Raw genomic sequence first — 27,256 nt, 5'->3', positions numbered from 1 at the left:
AGAGAGAGAGAGAGAGAGAGAGAGAGAGAGAGAGAGAGAGAGGACTTAGGATGAGGACAGATAAGATATTGGTTATTATATAGACAATTCACGTCACTCATCAGATAACGATGTTTGCAAGCAACTTAAGGAAATCATAACTATATGGTTCAGTTTTAATAGCAGTGGTAGCCTATAGCTATACTAATTGCTAGTAGGAGCAGTAGCAGTAACAATAGCAGCAGCAGCAGCAGCAGCAGCAGTAGTAGTAGTAGTAGTAGTAGTAGTAGTAGTAGTAGTAGTAGTAGTAGTAGTAGTAGTAGTAGTAGTAGTAGTAGTAGTAGTAGTAGTAGTAGTAGTAGTAGTAGTAGTAGTAGTTATGGGATTAATTCGAGACATCTCTGATAGTAAACGTAACAGAATAAAAAAATGAATAAATGTATAGATAATGATAATAAGAATGACAACAATGATTAGACCTGCTCGGGAACTGACATCTAAGTGAACCCTTTTTTTTTATCAATTTTGTTGCCCTTGGCCAGATTTCCCCTCTTACAAATGAAAGTAATACAAAATGGTAACGATACTCACAAGAGAAGCCTCACTAACACAATATTCCTACGTGTGACAGTTCCTATAGACTTATAATGCCTTCTGTCATCCCTAGCTACAATGTTCCTCGATCCTTGCTGTCCCTTATCACCGCCACCACCACTATCCTGAGTGCATTCCAGTGGTTCGCCTTCCTTGCCTGTGTGTGTGTACATTTACCTAGTTGTATTTACATAGTTGTAGTTTTACAGTGCCTGGGCATTACGCTGGTGTGACCCCGTCTTCATATCAACATTTGTCCAACTTTTCTTTAAAGCTATATGCACACTCATTGCTGACACGACATTTTCACTCAGGCTATTCCATGTTGCTATACTTCTTTATGGAAAGCTGAATTTTTTCACGTCCTTGAGGCATCCTCCCATCCTCAACTTTTCACTATGACATCTGAAGCTTCTACTGGTGACTTCATCTCTTAGTAACAGCTAATCGTTATCTACTACAACCATTCCATTCATTAGTTAGTGTGTGTGTGTGATTCATTGTTTGATCTGCTGCAGTCTCTGACGAGACAGCCAGACGTTACCCTACGGAACGAGCTCAGAGCTCATTGTTTCCGATCTTGGGATAGGCCTGAGACCAGGCACACACCACACACCGGGACAACAAGGTCACAACTCCTCGATTTACATCCCGTACCTACTCACTGCTAGGTGAACACCACCTACACGTCAAAGGAGACACACCCAAATATCTCCACCCGGCCGGGGAACGAACCCCGGTCCTCTGGTTTGTGTGTGTGTGTGTGTGTGTGTGTGTGTGTGTGCGTTTTCCTGTGTTGTTCTTCAGTGTTTAATGTTTTCAAGTACTACTACATATTTGGATTTGTTTTATGTCTGTCTGTATGGATAAAATGATGACTTATTGTGATTATCTATTATTATTATTATTATTATCTATTATTATTATTATTATTATTATTATTATTATTATTATTATTATTATTATTATTATTAAGAGAGTTAAGCCAGAAGAATGGATAAATATCTCTTAACTTGGTTCAGGTCATAGGAAGATGGAAGTACAATAGCAGGCAGGGAGTTCCAGAGTTTACTGCTCCCTTTTCTCTTTGACTTACATAATTTCGTGAGTGAGGTTTCAAGAGAGCTTTTAATTTTTTATATATCTAATAATGCTTTTCCAACTGTACTCTTTTAGGGAGTGATGCCTCCAATGTTTTTTTTTTTTTTTTTACTGTTTTCTTCTCCCTTCGACATGATTGATTTCAGGAGTGAGGTTTCAAGACACCCCAAATTTTCTATACCCAAAAGTTTCTCTGATACCTGCAATGAATCTTCTATTTCTATATCTTAGAGTAAAAGAGGGACTGAGGAATATTCATCTGAAAACTCTGGAACAAGTTTGCCAAGAGAGGTTGCCACTAAGGAGTGAACCCTGCCAGGAACCTGAAAATTAATGGCTGATCCACACACAATCAAGGGAACTGAGATGGTCACAGCACAAGACTTTCTTCTTTCTCTCACCCTTATTCTGTCCATCTCTCTAATGCAAGACGTAACCAGTACTCTCCATCATTTATCCCTTTCTCTGGTAAACTCTGAAATTCTCTGCCTGCTTCTGTATTTCCATCTCCCTACAACCTGAACTCATTTAAGAGGGAGGTTTCAAGACATTCATCCCATTCTTTTGGGTAACTCTCTCAGACCTGCTTGGGAACTGGCATCTAAATGGGCTTTTTTTGTTTACTTGTTTTTGTTGTCCTTGGTCACATTTCCCTTCTTGCATAAAAGATAGAAAAAGAAAAAGATATGATGAAGAATTAACATGCTTAGGAGTGTTAAAGTAATTCTCTAAACCTTTTGCTAAAAATGATGAAAACCTGTGTATGAACATTGTCACTATTTGCCACATTCTTCATTCTTTCCTTGCCATGGTGATACACTTTTCTTGTTCTACTGCAACATACAGACTTGGTACTGATTAAAGGTTGCAAAAGTTATCCTTTTATCCCTTTCTTATTTATTCTGCAAGCTCATAAACATTCCATATATTTCTTTTAATGATGCACTTTTTTTTTCTGCCACATACAGACAAGACACTGATTGAAACTTGCAAAATATATTCTTTCTTGTTTATTTCTGCAAGCTCTTAACATTCTGTACATTTCCTTTAGTGCTGTGAATTGTTACTTATAGCACTGAATTACTGATAATGTTGCTCTGTGTCACTGCATCACCATCACCTGTATAAAGGCCCTCTGACTGCCACCTTTCACTAATCACCAGACACTCTGAAACATTATATATTCATTCTACCACCACACCAATCTTTATACAGGATACAAATTGCAAAATGTATCTATTTTCATCACTGACATCCTTGTAGATGCTTGTAAAGGCTTCACACATTGCTTCTGGTGCTGTTTCACAGTGAAATTATAAAAATTGTAGAAGAAACACTAAGAAGTAAATAATAGGTGTATTCTTACTAAGCCCTTCACTTCATATACAAGCTTATCTGTCTTATCTCACTGCTTATAGAGACTTCACACATTACTTCTGGTGCTCCTAATTGCTTTGTGTCCCAGTGAAACAATTAACACTGTATGGAACACTAGAAAAAAACCAGTTAGTAGTGTATGCTCACTCAGTCATTGTCCTTCAATACATATACAAGCTTTTTTTTTATTCATTTATTTATTTTTTTTTACACTATGGTCTATAGTGCCTGTAGGTTTACTTGAAGTGCATGTAAAGGAAGTGCTGTTCACCTTCCACCTATTAGTGACGCAGGCAATTTTATTTATAGTGGTACCCATATTAGGGCCCATATCACCGCCCATGTGCATCTTTGGTGTAACCACCTAGAACCTGGATATCATGGTGACATGTAGGTAACTTTAAACCACTCTGCAAATGGCAAAGTTTCTAAGGCTGTACGTGGTGGGATTCGAACCTACACGTGGATGTCTGCCTGATCCCACACTCACCACCTTATCCACTATGCCACCACCTCCCTACCTATACACCTTATCTCACTGCTTATAGAGACTTCACATATTGCTTCTGGTGCTGCTATGTTTTGTGTCAGTGAAAGGATCAGAACTGTACGAAACACTAGAAAAAGTAGATAACAGCGTATGCCTACTCAGCTGCTGGCTTTCATTACGTACAAGCTTATCTGTACCTTATTTCTCTGCTTAAAAAAAACTTCACACATTGCCTATGGTGGTCCTATTTGTATTGTGTCCCAGTGAAAGGAGTAAAACTAATAAAGAAATAATAGTGTATTCTTACTCAACTGCTACCCTTCAGTACATACCTTGTCTCTCTGCCTGTAAGGACTTCACACATTGCTTGTATTGCCTCTGGTGGTCCTAATGGTTTTGTGTCAGTGAAAAGGTTACAACTGTACAAGAAACACTGAGATAATACTCAACTACTGCCCTTCACTACATAATATAAGCTTCTCTGCCTTGTCTCTCTGCTTGTAAAGACTTCACACATTGCCTCTAGTGATACTGATTGTTCTGTGTGCCAGTGAAAAGGTTAAAACTGTACGAGAAACACTAAAAAACACCCAGATAATACTCGTCTTCTGCCTTTCACTGCATGACACAAGGTTCTCTGTGCCTTGTCTCACTGCAAACACCTGAAGGCAAGACTGGCAGTGTGAAGAAAGTGGACAGCAGAAAAAGGCAGACATGTCAAAACAATCTTTATTTCCTTCTCTGTGTAGGTGAAGACACGACTCACTTGCTTACTGACTGATGGAGAGGTTAGGTTAACAGCTGTCAGGTCTTCTGTTCTACTTGTAGTATGTACTTTTGGGGTTATGGATGAGAGAGAGAGAGAGAGAGAGAGAGAGAGAGAGAGAGAGAGAGAGAGAGAGAGAGAGAGAGAGAGAGAGAGAGAGAGAGAGAGAGAGAGAGAGAGAGAGAGAGAGAGAGAGAGAGAATCAGAATATGTATATATATATATATATATATATAACTCCTGCTCAATCTTTCATGAACGTAATGCAAATGGAAGCCCTCATACTCATACTAATGCTTACACACACACACACACACACACACACACACAAACAGTGAGTCTTACTAAAAATAATAGTGAAAAAAGAAAAGAATCTACATTATTTTCAAACTTGTGCAGACTTTTAAACATTTCAGGAGAGAGAGAGAGAGAGAGAGAGAGAGAGAGAGAGAGAGAGAGAGAGAGAGAGAGAGAGAGAGAGAGAGAATTCACGATACATAAAAAAGGAAAAGGACAAAGACTCTGAATAAATAATGACAATGGTAATGACAGCAGCAGTAATAATAATAATAATAATAATGGTAACACTACAATAATGCCATGGCACTTTGTAAACTAAAGACACTGTACATCATCAAGTGTAAAAGTGTAAGTAGGCAGAGGACATCTAGAGAAAATAATAATAATAAGAAGAAGAGTAACAATAATACTAACAATAATAATAATAATAACAAAAATAACATAAAATAAGAGCAACCAGTAATAATCTCACATTACGACCAATTAAGTAAGTAGATCTTCGTATGGGAAAGGTGATAGGGCACACACACACACACACACACACACTTATACATACTTAAGTAGATGGATCTAAATTATACTAATGACAAACTGATGTAGTGAGTGAGTGAGTGAGTGAGTGTGATGACAGCTGAGAGAAAAGAAAGGGAAAGATATGTAAACTTGTGCAATGACATTAATAATACAGTAACAGTCATAGTAGTAACAGTTCTTTCAGTTCATAGATTTTAAGATCAAGAAGTAGTAGTAGTAGTAGTAGAGAGAGAGAGAAAGAGAGAAAGAGAGAGAGAGAGAGAGAGAGAGAGAGAGAGAGAGAGAGAGAGAGAGAGAGAGAGAAAACAAAAATTAAAGGGAAAGAAAAGAATGAGAACAGTAATAAAAGCAAGAAAGTAGAAAATAGTTATGAAGCCTGTGTAGTTATAAAGAAAACATTAGTAGTAATTCAATTAAAAAAAAAAAAAAAATGGAAAAAAGAATTGTCTCTAAGGGAAAGTGAGATTAATAATAACACTAACCAGTAATGGAGAAAAAAGCTTTGATACTAACAAAAATAATACCAGTAACAGTAGTAATGGTAGGTAAAGATTGGTAAGAAGCATAAGAGACATGAGAGTGACAACAAGTAAGCAGAGAGAGTAATAATAATGATGGCAGTAAGCAGTGATGGATCCCTTTGTGCATTGTAAAACTCCAGAACTCTCACACCACAAAACCAACACACACACGCACACAAACATAGCTTTTGCTCAATAATAAATAACATCACAACAACACCGGCAGTCTCTGGTGGCGGCACACAGCACAGTGCAGCAACACAACACTGTCAACACAACACCACGCCAACCCACCCACCAACACTCAAGAGATTCTAAGTAGATTGATAAACTTAACCTATCTTCCCAAACCAAACCTAATGTAACTTTATGCCATGAATTGTATACCCTAACCTAACCTGGCATACTATAACCTAACAATCTAATACAGCCAAAGTCCACCTAATGTTACTCAATGCTTCAAATTATAGTACTATCAAATGAACCCTTTTCTCACTTTACTTAATCTAACCTAACTTGATCAAATGCACCCAAAACATACCTAATGTTACTCAAAGCTTCGAATCACTATCAAATAAAACCTTTTCTCACCTAACCTAACCCAACATAAAAAAATAACCTGGTAACTCAATATAATACGTGATTTTGTACCCAAATGAAACCCACTCAAACTCAACCTAACATAGCCATACCTCATCTTAACCTCGCAGAAGAAACATCACCTTGTCTTACCACCAGCTGGCCACAACCTAACCAGCCCAACCCAACCCAACCAAGAGGAAAAGTAGGGAAAGAAACAGAAGCAAGCCAAGAGTGAACCAGAAAAAGAAAGACAAGATGAAGGAATAGAAGAAGCAAGAGAAACAGAAGCATGCAGACAGTGAACCAGATGAAAGAGAGGGAGAAGGAAGAGAAGTAGGAAAAGAAACAGAAGCAGACAGTGAACTACAAGAAAGAGAGGAAGAAGGAATAGAAGAAGGTAAGGAAACAGAAGCAAGCAGACAATGAACCAGATGAGAGGGGAGAAGAAAGAGAAGAAAGAAAAGAAACATAAAGAAGCAGACAGTGAACCAGATGAAAGAGATGAAGAAGGAAGAAAAGAAAGAAAGGAAACAGATGCAATCAGAGTAAACCAGATGAAAGAAAGGAAGAAGGAATAAAGAAGGAAAAGGAACTGAAAGCAGCAGACAGTGAATCAGATGAAAAAAAGGAAAAAAGAAGGAAGAGAGTGAACCAGATGGAAGAAAGAAGGAAGAAGTAAGAGAATAAAGAAAAGAAACAAAAAAAAAAAAAAAAAAAAAAAAAACAGGTTAGGTTAGGTTAGGTCAGGTCAGTAAAAAAGAGAATACATACGCACTCTATTAACTGTATGCCACTGCTCTCTAAGTCCTTCAACAGCTATCAGTGTAACCTAACAAAAGCTCACCTAACCCCACTAACCATACCCTCCTCTCAAATTTTCTTTTGCTTGGAATTGCCTCCCTCCCACCACCCCCCGTCCCTCGTAAAAACTGAGTCAATTCTCGATTTTAATTAAGTAGCGAGTAGGTTTGTATTGAGTTGTGTAATAGGAGTGAGAAAATATCCTGTGTGAAAATCTCTCTCTCTCTCTCAGGCAATCTTTTCATACTGTCGTTCCTCATAGTTAGCACCCTTCCTCCTCCTCCTATTCTTCTTCTTTTTCTATGTCTCCTTTTCCTGTTCTTCCTCCTCCTCCTTTGCTTTCTCATTTTCTTTACCTTCCTCCTCCTTCTATAGTTCATCTTCCTCTTACCTATCTATTTTGTCTATTACTGTTCATTCACCTCTCTATCTATCTATCTGTCTCTTTCATATAATATTTTGATAGTATTTTTCCTTTAAATTTATCATGGTTTCTCCTGTTACTCCTCATCCTACTTAGCACCCCTGCCTGTCTGCCTATCTCTCTACTTTTGATACAGCTACAGCCACTCATTTCTCTCTTGCTAATAGTAGGTAATGGTCTCCCCCCTCACTCTTTCTATCTCTGTTTCTCGTGATATTTTGATACTTTCTTGCAAACTTATGGCTAATCCAAGTGTCATATTAAACTTTACAGCCTTGTTTTTCTTTCTCTTTCTCTCTCTACAAGTATTATTATCCCCTTTTCTCTCTCTCTCTCTCTCTCTTTTGCAATTTTTGTTCATTCTTGCAAACTTAGGAATTCTACAAGTGTCGTATTATACTTTGCAGTCTTGTTTCTCTCTCTCTCTCTCTCTCTTACTATCAGTCAAGCAGTCCAAGGTCACAACATTGGGATGGCAGAAGAGAGAGAGAAGAGCCCCACATCACACAGCAGAGAGGCAAGGTATGTCAGTGTGGTGTGCTAGACATGTATGGTGGGTGTGTGATGTGGGGGATGTGGAGGGAATGACAAGAATGCAAGAAAGGAAGATGAAGGTTGAGATTTTTGGTTGTGGTCTCGTCTCCTTTCCTCTCTCTGTGGTGGTTTCAGAAGTGCACAAACAAACACACACACACACACGGTTCATTTTGATGTTGCATGCTCATGTCCACCAACAAACTACAAATGTCAACATGCCACAACACGTCAAAACAAGTGCCCTGAATGTGACTACAAAAGATCCACACGAGAACAGTCTGTCGGGGGGAAAGGTGGAGACATCACATCACTGCCACCTTCGTCACCTTCTCCCTTAACAAGATCCATGGGAGGTGTTGTGGTGGTGTGATCTGATGCAGAGAGCTTTGTGGGTACAGAAACTAACCTGCTGTGGGGTTCTCTGTCACATGCACACACTCACACATGCACACACACACAACCATATGCCAAGTGAATATAAATTACATTGAAATAAAAAATACACAAGCAGGCAAGTTTCCTAGTAGTTTCCTATCACAAAACAGGAGGAAGCGATGAGGAGAAGAAAGGAGATTGTAGTAATAGAAGTAGAAGTAGTAGTAACGGTAGTGGTAGTAGCAGTGGTGGTTTCAGTCACAAGAGTTAGGAATCTTCAAAGTACACATAACTGAGGCCACTGAAACAAAGAAAGGAGAAGAAAGACAACAGCAGCAATAATAGCAGCAGTAATATCAGCAGTAGTAGTAGTAGTAATAGTAGTGGTAATAGTAATAGTAATAGTAATAGTAATAGTAATAGTAGTAGTAGTAGTAATAGTTATCCCAGGGGTTTAAGAATCATCAAAGTACATGCGCCCTGGACCATTGTTCTTCATGTATCGCCGGTAAGATTTGTAGCGGCCGGACTGTGCCATCTTTAGCTTGAGTTCTGCGTCTCTCTCAGCCTTCCAAGACTCGTAGTTCTCCTTCTTCCAAAGCTCCAGGTCCAGGTACTCCTCCTTCACGTGGTCGTCCAGGTTCTGCAAGGCCAGGAGTGTGGTGTTTGTAATGGTCTGACTTGCTAAATTTGTGGTTATTTTAATGGGGAATATGGTGCATGTCTCCCTCTGTTCTCTGCTGCACAATAATCTTCCTCTTTCTTCCTTTACTCCTCACAACCAAATCTCAAAGTCTATCCATATAACTACATCCACACTAGACACTGTAAAATGTTCCTCTCTCTAATAGAAGTTTACCACATTTTACCCACACAATCACATCCACACTAGACACTCTTACTCTTGGTCGTCCAGGTTCTGAAAGGCTCGGATTACCAGGATGTTTGTAATGGTCTGACTTGCTAAACTGGTAGTGGTCTTAATGGATTTGATGTACACTCCCTCTGTTCTGTGGTGGTGCACAATAATCTTCTTCTCTCTTCCTTACTCATATAAAAGTTTACCCAAAATCTACTCCACCTAACCACATCTCAAAGTCCATCCACATAGCCACATCTATACTGCTACACTAGACACTCTGCAAAATGTTCCTGTCTTCATTACCTTAAGAACAACATCCACACAAGACGCTGTAAAATCTTCTGCTCTCTCTTCCTCACTCAAATAGAAATCTACCATGCACTACTCCACACAACCACATCCAACGTCTATCCACACGACCACATCCACATTAGACACTCAGTAAAATGTTCCTCTTCTTTCCTTACTCTAATGGAAGTTTACAACACTCTACCCACACAATCACATCCACACAAGACACTGTAAAATGTACTTCCCTCTTCCTCACCCTCACAACCACATCCACACTAGACACTGTAAAATCTTCCACTCTTCCTTACTCTAATAAAAGTTTACCACACTCTACTCCACAAAACTTCATTCAAAATCCCTCCACACAACCACACTCGCACTAGAAACTTGGTAAAATATTCCTCTCTTCTCATTACTCAATAGAACTCAAAGTCTACTCCACACTAAACACTATAAATCTCTCTCTCTCTCTTCCTTACTTGAATAAAAGTCTACCACAATCTACACATCCACACTAGACACTATAAATCTTCTTCTCTTCCTTACCCAAATTAGAAGTTTACCCCAATATACTCCACACAACCACATCCAACCACACTCACACTAGACTGTAAAATGCTCCTCTCTCTCTCTTCCTTACTCAAATAGAAATTAAATCTTATCTAACTTGACTTAACCTAACCTAACCTTAACTAACCCACACCAGACACACTTGCTCAAACTGGCCACAAACAGAAATAAAATGTAATGTAATCTAATCTAACCTAACCCACACCAGACACACTCTCTCTCTCTCTCTTCTTTACTCAAACAGAATTCTAACCTAACCTAAGCTAACCTAACCCACTCTCCCTCTCACCTCAAACTGGCCGTGACTGAGACCCATAAACTTGCGGATGATGTAACACTTCTCCTCGTCCCCGTAGTCGTGTTTCAAGATCCAGAACTTCCACACCCAGCGCAGGTACCACCCAAAGTACTGCAGGCTCCAGTATGGCAGGAAGGCAAGCTGCACCCACAGTATGTCCCTGCAAGATGGTACAGGCTTTGGTGGTGGTGGTGCTGGTAGATGTAGTAGTAGGGTGGTGGTGGTGGTGGTGTGTATAAGACTGTTTATGTTTGAAATTAGCATGTACTGGTTTGGTGGAGAAGGAGGATAACTGAATGTGTCCCTTGGGTCATGGATTAGTTTTGGTATGAATATAGTTTGCTTCTCTTTTTTTTTGTGTACAGTATATAAAATTATTTACATTTTCTTTTATGTTTGAAATTAAGATGTACTGTTGTAGATGGGAGATAATTCAATGTGTTAGCTGGTTCATGACTTAGTTTTGGAGTGAATAAAAGTTGGCTCCTCTTTTGTTCATGTGTACAGTATATAAGACTACAGATTTATGTTTTTCTATGTTTGAAATTAAGATGTACTGTTGTAGATGGGAGATAATCTAATGTGTTACCAGGTTTATAGAATAGTTTTGGTGTGAATAGAAAGTTGGCTCCTCTTTTTTTTTATGTGCACAGTATATAAGATTATTTATGTTTTTCTATGTTTGAAATTAAGATGTACTGTTATAGATGGGAGATAATTCTATGTGTTACCTGGTTTATGAATTAGTTTTGGTGTAAATATAAAATCTGCTTCCTTTTTCTCATTTGTGTATAAGATTATTTACGTTTTTCTATGTTTGAAATGAAGATGTACTGTTGTAGATAGAAGATAATTCAATGTGTTACCTGGTTCATTAATTAGTTTTGGTGTGAATATAAAATTGGCACCTCATTTTATTATGTGTGTGTATATTTGACTATTTATGTTATTTCATATCAATATACACTCTAATTGTCTCTTCCTCACACCTGGATATGTTACAGAACTTCCTCCCACAGAAGATAAATAAGAACGGATGAAGCATACCCAGATGAATGTAACTTGCTGTAACACACTAAGAGGATAAATACACACACACAAAACAGGAGATATAATGAACTTGGCATAAGAAAATAAAAAAAGTAATAATAAAAGATATAACAACTAGATGAATTTGAAGTAAACACAACAGAACAAGAATGCACACAGGACATAACACAAAAGAAGAAGAAGAAGAAGAAGAAGAAGAAGAAGAAGAAGAAGAAAAATAAATAAAATAAAAATAAAAATGAATAAATAAATAAACACACATACACAACCTAACCAACTTACTTATAGGTGGGCTTGGCATAGACACCACGAATGTCCATCTTGCTCTTGATCACCTCTCTGATGACCTTCTCCTCCTGCTCCTTAATCTGCTCCTTGGACATGCCCCTGTTCCTCTTCTTGTCCGTCACCAGCAGCCCTCCTGCTTGGCCAGCTCCACCGCCTGCAGTCTGTACTTTGGCACCACCGCAAAGTACTTGATGGCTTCCTCATACCTGTGGCCAGAGAGAGAAAGAGAAAAAAAAAATTGTTAAGAGGTGAAGGTAGTGCAGAGAATTTAACCTCTTCAGTACCAGGACACATTTTTACCAAGAGCTTCGTACGTGATTAGACAACTGATGGCCTCCTTGTACCTGTGGCCAGAGAGAGAAAGAGAGAAAAAAAATTGTTAAGAGGTGAAAGCAGTGCAGAGAATGTCACCTCTTCAGTACCAGGACACATTTTTACTAAGAGCGGGAGTGATAAGATAATTGACGGCCTCCTCATGCCTGTGGCCAAAGAGAGAGAGAGAGAGAGAGAGAGAGAGAGAGAGAGAGAGAGAGAGAGAGAGAGAGAGAGAGAGAGAGAGAGAGAGAGAGAGAGAGAGAGAGAGAGAGAGAGAGAGAGAGAGAGAGAGAGAGAATAGTTAAGAGGTGAAGGCAGTATGGAATATTTAACCTCTTCAGTACTGGGACACATTTTTACCATGAGTTTTGGATGCGATTAAACTGTTTTATTTACATTACGAAGAGTTTATGGAGGTCAGAGGATTGATGGCCAGAGTTTTCACTATTTTAATCTCCACCTAAGTTTCTGAAGCTGTATAAAATCAGCAAACAGTAAGCAGAATGAATATGGAAATGCATTATGGTACTGAAGCACATGTTAATCTAAAGCACTACATCATCTGTGCTTGTTCCACACTACTACAAGATATTTGATGGCCTCACACCTGTGGCCAGAGATAAAACAGGGAGAGTTATACCTGTGACCAGAGAGAGAAAAGAGGAAGAGTTAGAAGAGGTAAAGGTAGCACAGATAGAAAAAAAGGAATAGTTGTACTTCTGGCCAGAGAGAAAAGTTACAAGAGGTGAAGATGGTAGAGATAGAAAGATTAAGGTCTAAAGAAGATGAAGGGAGTAGGGAGAACATAGAGACAGAAAGATAAAAGTACAGAACAAGTGAAAGAAGTGGAGAGAGAGATAGAAAGATTGAGGTACAAAGTAAAAGTGGTCAAAAGATAGAGAGGTACATACAGATATTGAGATAAGGAGCACATGAAGGTGGTAGAGAGAGAGAGAGAGAGAGAGAGAGAGAGAGAGAGAGAGAGAGAGAGAGAGAGAGAGAGAGAGAGAGAGAGAGAGAGAGAGAGAGAGAGAGAGAGAGAGAGAGAAAGAAAGAAAGAAAGAAAGAAAGAATGATAATGACAATGAGGATGAGGATGAGGATGAGGAAGAGGGAGAAGGAGAAGGAGAAGGAGATGGTGAGGGAAAGGGAAAGGAGAGAGACATATCCACCCCAGTACACCCAAAAATCCACGTCCACCCACTTCGTCCACCCGTTGTAGTACTGCACGAGTGAGATGAGGGAGATGGTGACAGCGAGACAATCCGCACGTCGACGTGGGGAGCCATGCGTCGCCGCCACGCCCGGTACACATTCTGGTAGAACTGCTCGGGGTGGTCCAGCATGTAGTCGTAATCCTCTCGTGCCTCGTCATCGCGGAGAATGTCATAGCTGAGGGTGGACAGAGAAGGTGTTGTTCTTTTCCTTGTTTTTTCTTCTAGTGGGCTTAGAAGTTATTTCTTTTTCCTTTTTTTTTTTTTTTTTTTTTTTATGTAAGGGGAAATCTGGTCAAGGGCAACAAAAATTTACTAAACAGAAATAAAAGGCCCACTCACATGCCAGTCCTCGAGCAGGTCTGAGAGAATTAGCCAAAAGAACTGATTTTTTTTCCTAATCTTTTTTTTTTTTATGTAAGGGGAAATCTGGTCAAGGAAAAAAAAATAAATAAAAAAAATAAATAAATAAAACACACAGATGCCAGTCTCAAGCAGCTCCAATAGAGTTAGCCAAAAAGGGATAAATGTCTCCAAACCTCCCTCTTAAATGCATTCATGTCATGGCAAGATGGCAATACAGAAGCAGATAGGGAGCTCCTGAGTTTACTGTTCCCTTTTCTCTTTGACTTAACATTATTTCAAGAGAGAGAAAGAGAGAGATTCCAAGACACATCTCAGCTTTTCAGTACCTAATACTTCTCCAGCAGTACCCTTTTATGGACTGACACCTCCAATGAGTCTTTTTTCTTCACATATCTCTTAATCCTCTTCTTTTCCCTCCTCCCTTCCTGGCTAGCTTGATCCAGTGTTTACCAAAGGAAGGGATGAATGATTGAGAATACTGGTTAACTCTTGCATTGGAGAGGTGGACAGAATAGTGGTGAGTTAATGGGTTACGTTTAGTGGGTTTGATAGATGTTCGCTCCACCTCCACTTTTGATTTGATGTGAGTCAGAGATAGTGCTGGTTAGATTCAATAGTTTTTGTTTATCGACTAATCTAAAGATGAACTGAAGATTGGCATACTTTTAAAAATAATATTAAGAACTATTTCCTTAATCAAACAAAAGCAGCATATTGTAGGTTAATAAATTCATGTAATCTACTGAAGAAGGGAAGGTTATCAAAAGTATTAATGATGGAGGAGAAGGGGTGAATCAAGAACAAATGCTAGTACAGAAGGGATAGGTTAAGAAAAAGAGGTAAATGAAGGACGGATTAGTTTAAAGAATAGAATGAAGATGAGAATAAAGAATAAACAAGAAAGGCTTACGTTATAAAAAAATCATGTTATTTATTTCCTTCATTGTCATATTTTGTCCATTATTGTAGGTAGTAATGAGTTTTTTTGTTTTTTTATTTATACCATGCGAGCTTTTCACGGGAGTTTCTGGGCTAAAGGGGATACTTTTTTGTGGTACCTCCTATCTGAAAGCCCACCCACTAGGAAACCGTTGCCCTGAGTGAGGAAGCTCAACCTACACTCGGACCGTGGACAGGATTCGAACCCGTGCGCTTGGAGATCCCTCGGACCCCAAAGCACGCATGGTTACACTGTACTGGTTTCTACAACATGTGAATGATTGTCACCCAAACACTGTGTAACTCATAGGTCAGGTGTGGTGTGGGTCTGGGATCTTGGCCTTTGTATCGGCACTTCCCTCACGTTACTTCTTGACCTTTTACTGTCTTTTTGTCCTGCTCCCCTATAAAGTTCTGCCTAATCTCTTTTTCTTTCATGTTTCTTTTATTGTCTTTTGTCCTGTTCTGTCCATTAACCCCTTCAGTACCATGACACATTTCCATACTCATTCTGCTCACTATTTGGTGATTCTATACAGCTTCAGAAACTTTATGTGGAGGGAATTAGAATAGTGAAGGCCATTAGTCATCTGATCTCCATAGACCTTTCCTAATGTCAATAAATTGGTCTAATCGTACACACACCTCAAGGTCAAAATGTGAGCTAGTACTGAAAGGGTTAAGTTCTTCTGCTGACTCTCTTTTTCTTCCACATTTATTTCATTGTCTTTTTGTCCTGCTGTGTCCATTAAGTTCTTCTGCTGACTCTCTCTTTTCCTTCCACATTTCATACACTGTCTCTGTGTTTGTGTTCACCAGAAAGCTTTGGCCTGGTGAACTAAAGCCTGTGTCACTGTGTTAATGTTTGTGTCATTGCTGGCATTGTAAGATAATGCTAATAAACAAAACAGAAGAAAAAAAAACTAAATTAATACCAAAATAATGGCAATAAACAAAAAAAATAAAATAAAATAAAATAACTATCACCACCACCACCACCACCACTAAGACTTACGCAGTGGACAGGATGCGGAACCTCTCCTCGGCCACCTTCTTCTCATCGGGGTCCTGGAAGCGGTCTGGGTGAGTCTTGGAGGCGATGGCACGGAAATTCCTCTTAATCTCCGGCTTGGTGGCATCTCGTGTCAACTCCAGCACTGCAGAACGGAGGAGGAAGAAGAGGAGGATTAGTAGGGGAATGTGGAGGGGGGAAAGGGTAGGGAGGGGAGTATAGTAGAGGCACTGAGGAGGAATGTGAGAAGAGGAGGAAAGTAGTGATATTGGAAAATTGTGGTATTGGGGAATGTGATTGGAAGTACAGTGGTGGTGGTGGTGAGGAGGAGGTGAGGAAAGTAGTGATATTGGAAAATTGTGGTACTGGGGAATGTGAGGGAAGTACAGTGGTGGTGGTGAGGAGGAGGTGAGAAAGTGAGGGAAAAATGTTGTACTGGGGAATGTGAAGGGAAATATGGTAGTGGTGGTGAGGAGGTGGTGAGAAAAAGTGAGGGAAAAGTAGTGATACTGAAGAATATGGAGGGAAAGAGTACAGTAATCTCTTCAATACAGGGACACTCTTTACAAGTTTTGGGTATGATTAGACAATTTTATTTAAATTAGGAAGGATCTATGGAGGTCAGAAGATGAATGGTCCACAGCCTTCACTATTTTAATCCCCACATAAGTTTCTGAACCTGCATAAAATCAAATAGTGAGCAGAATGAATATGGAAACATGCCACGGTACTGAAGGAGGTAGTGATAATGGGAGACTGTGAGGAATGTGTGAGAAAAGCAGAGGTATTGAAAAGGTGGTGAGGGTGCTGGTATCTCTAATGACATCACTACTGAAGAAGGGACAGGTTATGAAGAGCACCAAAGAAGAAGGTTAGGTTAGGTTGTCAAAAACATTAACCCCTTCAATATTCATTCTGTTTACTATTTGGTCATTTTATACAGCCTCAAAAAAACTTATGTGAGGATTAAAATAGTGAAGACTGTGGCCATTAATCTCCTGACCTCCACAGACCCTTCCTAATGTCGATAAAATTGTCTAACGGTACACAAAACTCAGGTAAAAAATGCATTACGGCACTGAAGGGATTAATGAAGGAGAAGGGAAGGGTTCAATTAGGTTAAGGAAGTGCTAGTGAAGGGAGGGTCAGTTTGAGGAGGAAAATGAAGGAGGAGGAGGGAGGGAGAAAGAGAGGGAGACAGAGAGACAGAGAGAGAGAGAGAGAGAGAGAGAGAGAGAGAGAGAGAGAGAGAGAGAGAGAGAAAACTGATGAAAAAGAAGGAAGCATTGATGAAAGAGAAGGATAAGGAAAGGTTAGGATAAGGAGGTGGTAATGAAGGGAAAGTTAGATTAAAGGATAAAGTGAAGAAAGAAGAGTTGAAATAAACACTTAATGAAGAAGAAGAAAGAGTTAGGTTATGGAAAAGCATTAATGAAGGAGAGGTCAGATTAGAAAAATGTGCCAATAAAGAAGAGGAAATTAGTTTAAAGAAAAGAATTAAGAAAAAAAGCGTAAAATAATAACAATAATAATAATAATAATAATAATAAAAATAATAATGATAATGAAGAAGGATGTGATAGGCTAAGAAAAAACAATAAAAAGGTTAATAAAGAGCCACTACTAAAGAAGGGAAGAATGTCAAAAGTATTAAGAAGGAAAAGAAAAAATGGTAATGAAGAAAGCAGGTGGAGGGGGGGGGGTGGTAAGTTAAGGAAGAAAGCAATAATGAGGAGAGAATCCGATTAAGGAATAGAAAGTTAATAAAAAAAGCACTAGTGAAAAAGGAAAGGAGGTAAAAAATAATAAGGACCTCGATGGGTTAGGTAAAGAAAAATGCTAATGAAGATAGGATGATTAGGCTCAGGATAAAAGCAATAATGAAGGGAGGGTTACATAAAGGAAGAGAAAGAAATCAACAATAAAAAAAAAAAAACTACTGAAGAAGGGAAAGCTGTCAAAAAAAAAAAAGGAGAGGGAAGTGTTAGGTAAAAAAAAATAAATAAATAAATAAAATAAAAAAAGCCAAAGAAAGAAGGGAAGGCTAGGTTATGAAAAGCACCACTGAAGAAGGGAAGGAGATGAAAAGCATTAACCCATTCAGTACTATGACATGTTCTCTATTTATTCTGCTTACTATTTGGTGATTTCATACAGCTTCAGAGACTTATGTGGGGATTAAAATAGTGAAGACTCTGGCTATTAACCTTCTGACCTCCAATAACGCTTCCTAATGTAAGTAAAATCGTCTTATCACACCCAAAACTCAAGGTAAAAACGCGTCCCAGTACTGAAGGGGTTAATGAAGAATAAAAAGGATTAAATCAAGAAAAATGCTCCTGAAGAAAGGTTAGGTTATGAAAAAATAGGTAAAATGAAGAAGGAAGGATTACTTTAAGGAATAGAATGAAGAAGATAATGAAAAATAAACAAGGAATGGTTAGTTAGGTCATCAAAACCACTAACAATGAAGGAGAGGGATGGATTAAATTAAGAAAAAAAAAAACATGCTAATGAAGAAGGAAGAATTTAAGCAATAGAATGAAGAAGGGAGGGTTATGAAATGACACTACTGAAGGGTAGGTTAGGTTAAGGAAATGTGTGCTAGTCTTTACTCCAGCACTAGGGATATGGAGGGAGCTTGGAGGGTTGTGATGGTGCTGACTTTCTTCACTTCAGCACTAGTATGGGTGAAGGGAAGATTAGGTTAGGAAGAGTGCTGACTTTCTTCATATTAGCACTAGCATGGGTGAAGGGAAGGTTAGGTTAGGAAGAGTGCTGACTTCCTTCATATCAGCATTAGTATGGGTGAAGGGAAGATTAGGTTAGGAAGAGTGCTGACTTTCTTCATATCAGCACTAGTATGGGTGAAGGGAAGGTTAGGTTAGGAAGAGTGCTGACTTTCTTCACTTAAGCACTAGTATGGGTGAAGGGAAGATCAGGTTAGGAAGAGTGCTGACTTTCTTCACTTCAGCACTAGCATGAGTGAAGGGAAGATCTGGTTAGGAAGAGTGCTGACTTTCTTCACTTCAGCACTAGCATGGGTGAAGGGAAGATTAGGTTAGGAAGAGTGCTGACTTTCTTCATATCAGCACTAGTATGGGTGAAGGGAAGATCAGGTTAGGAAGAGTGCTGACTTTCTTCACTTCAGCACTAGCATGAGTGAAGGGAAGGTTAGGTTAGGAACGGTGAAGACATCATGAACTTCAGCGCTAGTCTTACAACTTTCACAACTACCACCACCACCACCACCACTATGAAAACACACTTGAAAAATAAATAAATAACTTCCACTACCACACTTATAACAGAAAAATAACAAACAACACTATATAAACATCTCCTGGAGGAAAGAATTAATTTAGACCCTTCAAATAAAACCAGGAAGTGGGAAAAAAAGGTAAAAATGTCACGCGTTTACCGGTGCAATAAAAATAAAACAAAAAAATAGAGAGCAGATAATCTAATAAGGCACAGTGAAGGCGCCATATGGGAGAGCAATGCAGCAGGACAAGTGACACGCGGCTACAGGTGAAAGGTGAGCCGCTTCCTGCACACCTGTGGACTGTAGAGGTCAGCTGAGCACACATGACCTATTATCTACCGGGCCATTGACACAGTTATAGTTTAATACAAGGCCTTCAATGTGTTCTTACAGTCATAACAGTTGTGTTCGCCGCAGTAGTAGTCCTCCACGTAGCCATTGGCCGGCTGGAAGGCGAGGCAGAGGGAGAGGAGCAGAAGGATCCGCCACATACTCACTGACAACACTGTAGTTATGAGTACGAACCTAAACTATTTTGTCCACATCTGCTCCACATGTGCCTATTTTTTATTTTCTTTCTTTTTTCTTCCTAATCTTGTATAATATTTAGTGATATATTTTATTATTTCGTTTAGTGGGTGTAATATTTATAATGTCATTTTCTTAGTGTTTGTTGCGTTCATCAAATACCGACGTGTGCCATTAACTCGTCCGTTCTCTGTTACTTTAGGAAATGTCCTGAAGGCAGCAGCACTATGATACACTTACCCATTCACTCACCCTTACATCCCCAGGCCTCCACACCATACACCAGCCAGTTCACCTACTCACTCACTCTCTCATCTACCTACCTAGCCATACACTCACCTATCCATCCAACCACTCACTGACTCATCTACGCTCTGTACCTACCCAGTGTGTGTGTTTCTGTATGTAATTTACCACAGTCGTCACCCAGCCAGCCGTTCCCTTAACCCCTTCAGTACCATGATGCGTTTCTATATTCCTTCTTCTTACTATGTGGTGATGTGGTGATTTTCTACAGTTTCTGAAACTTATGTGGGGATTAAAATACTAAAGACTCAGGCCATTAATCTTCTGACCTCAATAGACCCTTCTTAATTTCAATAAAATGGTCTTATCGTACACAAATTTCAAGGTAAAAATGTGTCCCAGTATTGAAGGGGTTTACGGAAAGATCTCATACTGAGTACTGACCGATCTTCGGGTACGACTGAGATCACAATTCCCCCTCTCTCCCCCCCCCCCCTGGGCCCCCCAACACACACCATCCAATATACGCTATACAGAAGACCATTTGTTATTGTTTAAAAGTGAGGATCAGGTGATGGTCAGAGAGCGGTTAGAGGCATCAAAGATGAGCGTCCGCAGGTGGGGCAAGGGAGGATCATTTGCCCCTCTCCCCCTGGAATTTATGGAAAATAAAAAAATAAAAAATTAAATAAAAAAATGCAAGGAAAATGCAAAATTAATAAAAATCACATGGAAAGTGTAAAAAATTGAGACCCATGCCCACTCTCTTGCACTTTTTTCTGCGGACACCCATGATCAAAAACTTAGTCTGCAGAGGGAGGAAAGAGATGGTTTGAGGAGCGGTGGAGAGAAATGCCGTGCCACAGTGATGGTTTGGCTCCAGGAGTGATGCACTGGGCAGTCTGAGGGGACCCACTGGTCCTGTCATGCAGGTTTCAGTTGATTTGACCTGCAGGTTAGTGCCCCACACCTGTGACCCGATGACCTGGGTGACACTCAGTGAGGCAGTGAACAGGATAGTATGTGTGTGTGTGTGTGTGTGTGTGTGTAATTCACTGTTTGATCTGCTGCAGTCTCTGACGAGACAGCCAGACGTTACCCTACGGAACGAGCTCAGAGCTCATTATTTCCGATCTTCGGATAGGCCTGAGACCAGGCACACACCACATACCGGGACAACAAGGTCACAACTCCTCGATTTACATCCCGTACCTACTCACTGCTAGGTGAACAGCACCTACACGTGAAAGAAGACACACCCAAATATCTCCACCCGGCCGGGGAATCGAACCCCGGTCATCTGGCCAGCGCTCTAACCACTGAGCTACCGGGCCGTGTGTGTGTGTGTGTGTGTGTGTGTGTGTGTGTGTGTGTGGTATTGCAATGTAAACATACTCATAATCGAACCCAACCTTGCTGCTACTGCTGCTGCCACACTCTGTTCACGAACATTAGAGACACAAGCCTTTCACTCACGAGTCACGACGGAGCTGGCGGGCCTTGCCAGGTACCTGGAATCTGTCTCCATAGGATGGCGGTGTCCAGAGGTGTGCAGGAAGGTTTGAACTTTGACATTGTTTTTGGTGACTCGATAGACACTGCCGGACACTTCACGAGGTAATGGTCTGCCCTGCACGTGTTACTAGTAAATTACAAGTCGTTCTAGTCCCTCATCCTGGCGGATGAGGTTGATGATGATGGATGATGCTGAATGCTTCATTCCCCCACGCCATGCAACTCTCTCTCTCTCTCTCTCTCTCTCTCTCTCTCTCTCTCACACACACACACACACACACACACACACACACACACACACACACACACACACACACACACACACACACACACACACACACACACACACACACACACACACACACACACACAGACACACACACACACACACACACACACACACACACACACACACACACACACACACACACACACACACACACACACACAGAGACATACGGTTTATTATCTTTATTTTCAGAGTGACCGACAAGTTACAAAGAAAGGTGCGGTGCAGCAGGAAGAAAAAGAAATGTTAAACAAGTATTATGATTAATGGAAAAGACGTTGTGGCAACAGTGTAAGACAATCAGCCGGTCTTGGAGGTTGTTTACCTATATTGAATGCAGGAAGAAAGGCATAGCGACCAAACATTGCAATTAATGGATAAAGCACAGTGACAGCAATGCAAGGCGTGCGTGATGTGTCGTCAGTGGCACACAAGGCATTAACGCTGGCCAGGTCGATCTCTTCCTCATATGCATGTCTCAGGTATTCGTAATTATCTCAGCCGCTCAGAAATTTGCAAGTCTATAACACTCCTCTCCTCATGTCTTCTTTTCTTCGAGTGGTGCTGACTTGCTTTTGTGATAAAAAAAAAAAATAAGACATCTAGTGAAGACGGTGAAGAATGGTTTTCGTTATAATGAAGAAACAAGGAAGCACTGTAAAGTGTACACTTTCCAGTAAACACTAAACACTATAACTAGATACCAGCCAGTAACAAACCAGAGGGATTATTACCCTGACGTGTTCCACACTGGAAGACATATAGAGTATACTGCTGCTAATACTACTACTACTACTACTACTACTACTACTACTACTACTAGTACAAGTACTGCTGCTACCACTACTACGACTACTACTACTACTACTACTACTACTACTACTACTACTACTACTACTACTACTACTACTACTACTACAACAACAACAACAACTACTACTACTACTACTACTACTACTACTACTACTACTACTACTACTGTAATAGACCTATTTCAAATACAACAACGAACAGTATAGAGTAGGCAATAGGTAGAAGTGAGAAGGGAGAGAAGGCTAGAACATGACGGTTCTATTAACGATGGTAAGCTCGCAAACAAGTCATAAAACCTTGCCGTAACCCAAACAACGCGATAAGGGATATGCACCCGTCAGCTTCTTGAATAACGTATTCCATTGGTCACATCCAGGGACAACTCCACGTGGAGTACATTTCTATTGGTCAATTACTTACCTGACGTCATGCTTCCAGCCTCACCGTCCTCCGATGTACCATTTTCATAAGGAGATCTGTACCGGCTCTCATACCCTTAAGACGTGACTCCTATAACAGAGAGAGAGAGAGAGAGAGAGACAGCAGCGTGAGTGTGAAGTGTGATTGCAACGGTGCCAAACCTTGTAGATTGTCAAAAACATATATTTTGTAATAAACAAAGAAAAGGAACATAATCTACTTATTGACCAAAGGACAAACATCCGCTACCACGATACACCAGCCCGCCCCGTACACTACTACTACTACTACTACTACTACTACTACTGCTACTACTACTGCTACTACTACTACTACTACTACTACTACTACTACTACTACTACTACTACTACTACTACTACTACTACTACTACTACTACTACTACTACTACTACTACTACTACTACTACTACTAGTGCTGCTGCTGCTACTGCTGGTGCAAGAGTTTGCGCTAAGCACTACTGTATTCTTTCTCGCTGACCAGGAACGAGTCTATAACCGTTTCTTCCTTCGCTTAGTCTTCAAGCAAAATGAAATCACACCGCCGGGGAACTCCATCTTGATTGTTTAGGTTTTGATGCAGCGGGCCAGCAGACCAGTGGGCCAGCAGTATTTATTTATTTTTTTTATGCAAGATGGAAAACCAGCTTAAGGCAACAAAGGATAAAAAAAAAAAAAAAAGGCCCACTTGAAATGCCAGTTCCCTTAAAAATTGATACAGAGTCTGCCAGAAGTCATGCAGGGACAAATGTCTTGAAAGCTCCCTCTTAAAAGTCATGTCATAGGAAGATGGAAATACAGAAGCAGGCAGGGAGTTCCAGAGTTTACCAGAAAAAGGTATGAATGATTGAGAGTACTGGTTAACTCTTGTATTAGAGAGCTGGACAGAATAAGGGTGAGAGGAAGAAGAAATTCATGTGCAGAGAGGTCGCAGGAGGAGGGGAGGCATGTAGTCAGCAAGATCAGTGGAACAGTTAGCATGAAAATAGCGATAAAAGATAGAAAGAGATGCAACATTTCGGCGGTGAGAAAGAGACTGAAGACAGTCAGTCAGAAAGTGGAACTGATGAGGCGAAAAGCTTTTGATTCCAGTTGCTCTCTATATACCATGTGAATACTTTCGGCTATTCCGAATGAAAATCCGGCTAATTGTTTGTTTTGATGCAGTCGCTAGGGGCTACTCTCAGCTGTGTGGATGTTTTCGGCTGAAGCCTACTGGCATTTATGGAGGGTTGGAACCAGCTTGGAGAAAAGAGAGAGAAAAAAAAAGCCTAGTGTAAACCCGCCTCAACAAGAAGCAGTGGAAAGTCTTATCTGGAAAGCATTTACTGGAGAAGGAAAAGGAAAGTGGTAGCCGAAAAAAAAAAGTTGTTTGTCGGAAATTTTATTGTGTGAAAGGTTAGGCCGGGCACACCAGGGGAAGGAAGGAGTTATTGTTATTTATTATATTCACTGCTGGTCTTCTTTTTTGCACTCAGCCTTCTGCCTCTCCAGATCCTTGCCGGATTAACGTAATGGCGGTGAAAGCTTCCACACGAGAGAGAGAGAGAGAGAGAGAGAGAGAGAGAGAGAGAGAGAGAGCTCGTGTCTATGTATATATTGGTTGTGTGTGTGTGTGTGTGTGTGTGTGTGTGTGTGTGTGTGTGTGTGTGTGTTTATCTTCATTTTGTTATTGATTCTGAGGAAGAGCAAAAAAAAAAAGATAATATGAAGAGGATTTTATTGATACATTTATGAAAGTTGCAAAGATTGACATTATTATTATTATTATTATTATTATTATTATTATTATTATTATTATTATTATTATTATTATTACTATTATTATTACAATTATTATTATTACTATTGCTATTATTACTATTATTTTCTCTCTCTCTCTCTCTCTCTCTCTCTCTCTCTCTCTCTCTCTCTCTTCCTAATATTTTCATCTCTTCTTCTTTCTTCTCCATTCTTCTCATTCACAGCTGCATTGTTTTTTTTTCTTCACTCTCTTCTTCATTCCTTTCCCTTTTCATCCTTTGTCTTTCTTCTCCCCCCCCCCTTCTCTCTCTCTCCATGACTCGTTCACTCAAAAAACAGAAAACGGGTCACGTCCAAAATGAAAATGGTTTTGAACTTTCGTTTTCTTTTTTATATACATTAAATTCTGTTGTGGTGAATGGATCTCTCTCTCTCTCTCTCTCTCTCTCTCTCTCTCTCTCTCTCTTCTACCTATAATAAGTAACAAGGTAAATCTTTCCTATTGTAATCTAGGTTTTTTTTTCACCCTAGGTAGGCTACACACACACACACACACACACACACACACACACACACACACACACACACACACACACACAGTGTAGTGGTTAGCACACTCGACTCACAATCGAAAGGGCCCGGGTTCGAGTCCCGAGGGCGGCGAGGCAAATGGACAAGCCTCTCAATGTATGGCCGCTGTTCACCTAGCAGTAAATAGGTACGGGATGTAACTCGAGGGGTTGTGGCCTCGCTTTCCCGGTGTGTGGAGTGTGTTGTGGTCTCAGTCCTACCCGAAGATCGGTCTATGAGCTCTGAGCTCGCTCCGTAATGGGGAAGGCTGGCTGGGTGACCAGCAGACGACCGTGGTGAATCACACACACACACACACACACACACACACACACACACACACACACACACGCACACACACACACACACACACACACGGCCCGGTAGCTCAGTGGTTAGAGCGCTGGCTTCACAAGCCAGATGACCGGGGTTCGATTCCCCGGCCGGGTGGAGATATTTGGGTGTGTCTCCTTTGACGTGTAGGTGGTGTTCACCTAGCAGTGAGTAGGTACGGGATGTAAATCGAGGAGTTGAGACCTTGTTGTCCCGGTGTGTGGTGTGTGCCTGGTCTCAGGCCTATCCCAAGATCGGAAATAATGAGCTCTGAGCTCGTTCCGTAGGGTAACGTCTGGCTGTCTCGTCAGACACTGCAGCAGATCAAACAGTGAAACATACACACACACACACACACACACACACACAGTTCACACTTCTCATTTCTTAAGCGTGATACAACTTTAAGGGGAAAAATAAAATGAAAGAAATGGTTAATTAAAGTTTTGGAAAGGAAATCGTTAGGAAGGGAAGAAATTTAAGAACATGTAAGAGATTGTACGGTTAGTCTTAATCTAGATCTTGATGGCGGAAAGACAGAATATTGTACCATAGGAGAGAAGAGAAGAGATGGAATGAAGGAAGGATAGGAAATATAGAGGAAAAGGAGAAATATTACAACTGTGGAACGAGAAATGTGATTTGTAACATGTGGAGAATGAACAAAAAAAATACACGAAAGAGATGAGAAGGAAGGAAGAATAAAAAGGAAATTATGAGGGAAATGAAGGAGGTATAATGAAAAATGAAGAAAAAGGAGAAATATTACAACTATGGAACGAGAAATGCGATTTGAAGAGTATGGGGAATGAAAAAAAAATATTATACACAGAAGAAAAGAAAGGGAAGGGAGAAAGGCAGAGAAATATGACGGAAATTAAGGAATAACAGGGAAAATGAAGGAAAAAAAAGAGGAATATTACAACTGTAGAACGAAAGACTGTGATTTGTGAGGATATGAAAAGAGAATATCATACACGAAAAAAAAAAAAAAACAGAGAAGGAAGAGGCAAAAGCAGAGAAATATGATGAAAATGAAGGAATAATGAGGAAAATGAAGGAAAAAGAGAAATATTGCAACTGTGGAACGAGGAATGTGATTTGCAACATGTGGGGAATGAAAACAAGAATATTATACACGAAAGAGAAAAAGAAGGAAAGGAGAAAGGAAGGAAATATGAAGAAAAATTAGGAGGGATAGTGAAAGTTTATAATTTTTCCTTCACTTCACTTTTGTATGAAGGAAAGCAGGAGAAAGGAAAGAACAGAGGGATATAGAAGGGAAGAGAGGATAGGAACAAAGAGAAAGGGACGAAAAGTAGATACATATAAGGGAAAAAGAGAGAGAGAGAGAGAGAGAGAGAGAGAGAGAGAGAGAGAGAGAGAGAGAGAGGTTACAGAAGCCAATGTTGTGGAATTCCTTATCTTTATTATCTTTCTCTTTCTTTTATCTCCTCTTACTTCCTCCTCCTCCTCCTCCTCCTCCTCCTCCTCCTTCTTCGGTATCTCATACAACCTCTCTACCATAATTCCTTCCTTCTTTTCATTCTGCTCCTCTTCTTTTTCTTCTTCTCCCTCCTCCTCTTTCTCCTCCTCCTCCTCCTCCTTCTCCTCGTCCTCCTTCTCCTCCTCCTTCTCCTCCTCTTCTTCTGTGCTTACTACCAGCCTCAGTCTTCTCCATATATAAAAATCGTCTTCCTTCTTCTTCTTCTTCTTCTTCTTCTTCTTCTTCCTTCTCTTCCATGAAATACGAACACATATCACCGTGACTCTCTACACTACACACACACACACACACACACACACACACACGCCTGACTCATGGTGACTGGTGTCTTTACTTAAGCTTGGTGACTTGCGCGGTAACTAATATGCCCCAGACAGGTTAGTGAATGCTGGTGAGCGTAGGGCGGGAAAAAAGGATGTGGT

At 40.2% G+C, this 27,256-nt stretch overlaps 1 protein-coding gene across 1 annotated transcript; it reads right to left on the bottom strand.

Annotated features, from left to right (window-relative positions):
* Nucleotides 1-7,355: 7,355 nt before the first annotated feature.
* LOC123501532 (dnaJ homolog subfamily C member 25 homolog) lies at nucleotides 7,356-19,363 on the bottom strand. The gene is given in 8 exon segments (XM_045250393.1): nucleotides 7,356-9,024; nucleotides 10,394-10,562; nucleotides 11,735-11,865; nucleotides 11,868-11,946; nucleotides 13,260-13,314; nucleotides 13,317-13,447; nucleotides 15,590-15,731; nucleotides 19,243-19,363. Coding segments are annotated over 8 exon segments (996 nt in total). The 5' UTR covers nucleotides 19,343-19,363; the 3' UTR covers nucleotides 7,356-8,835.
* Nucleotides 19,364-27,256: the final 7,893 nt, after the last annotated feature.

This window comes from Portunus trituberculatus, chromosome 9, assembly GCF_017591435.1.
Source record: "Portunus trituberculatus isolate SZX2019 chromosome 9, ASM1759143v1, whole genome shotgun sequence".
NCBI lineage: Eukaryota > Metazoa > Arthropoda > Malacostraca > Decapoda > Portunidae > Portunus > Portunus trituberculatus.
Note: the sequence above shows the minus strand (reverse complement) of the source record. Positions and strands in the feature narration are given on the sequence as shown.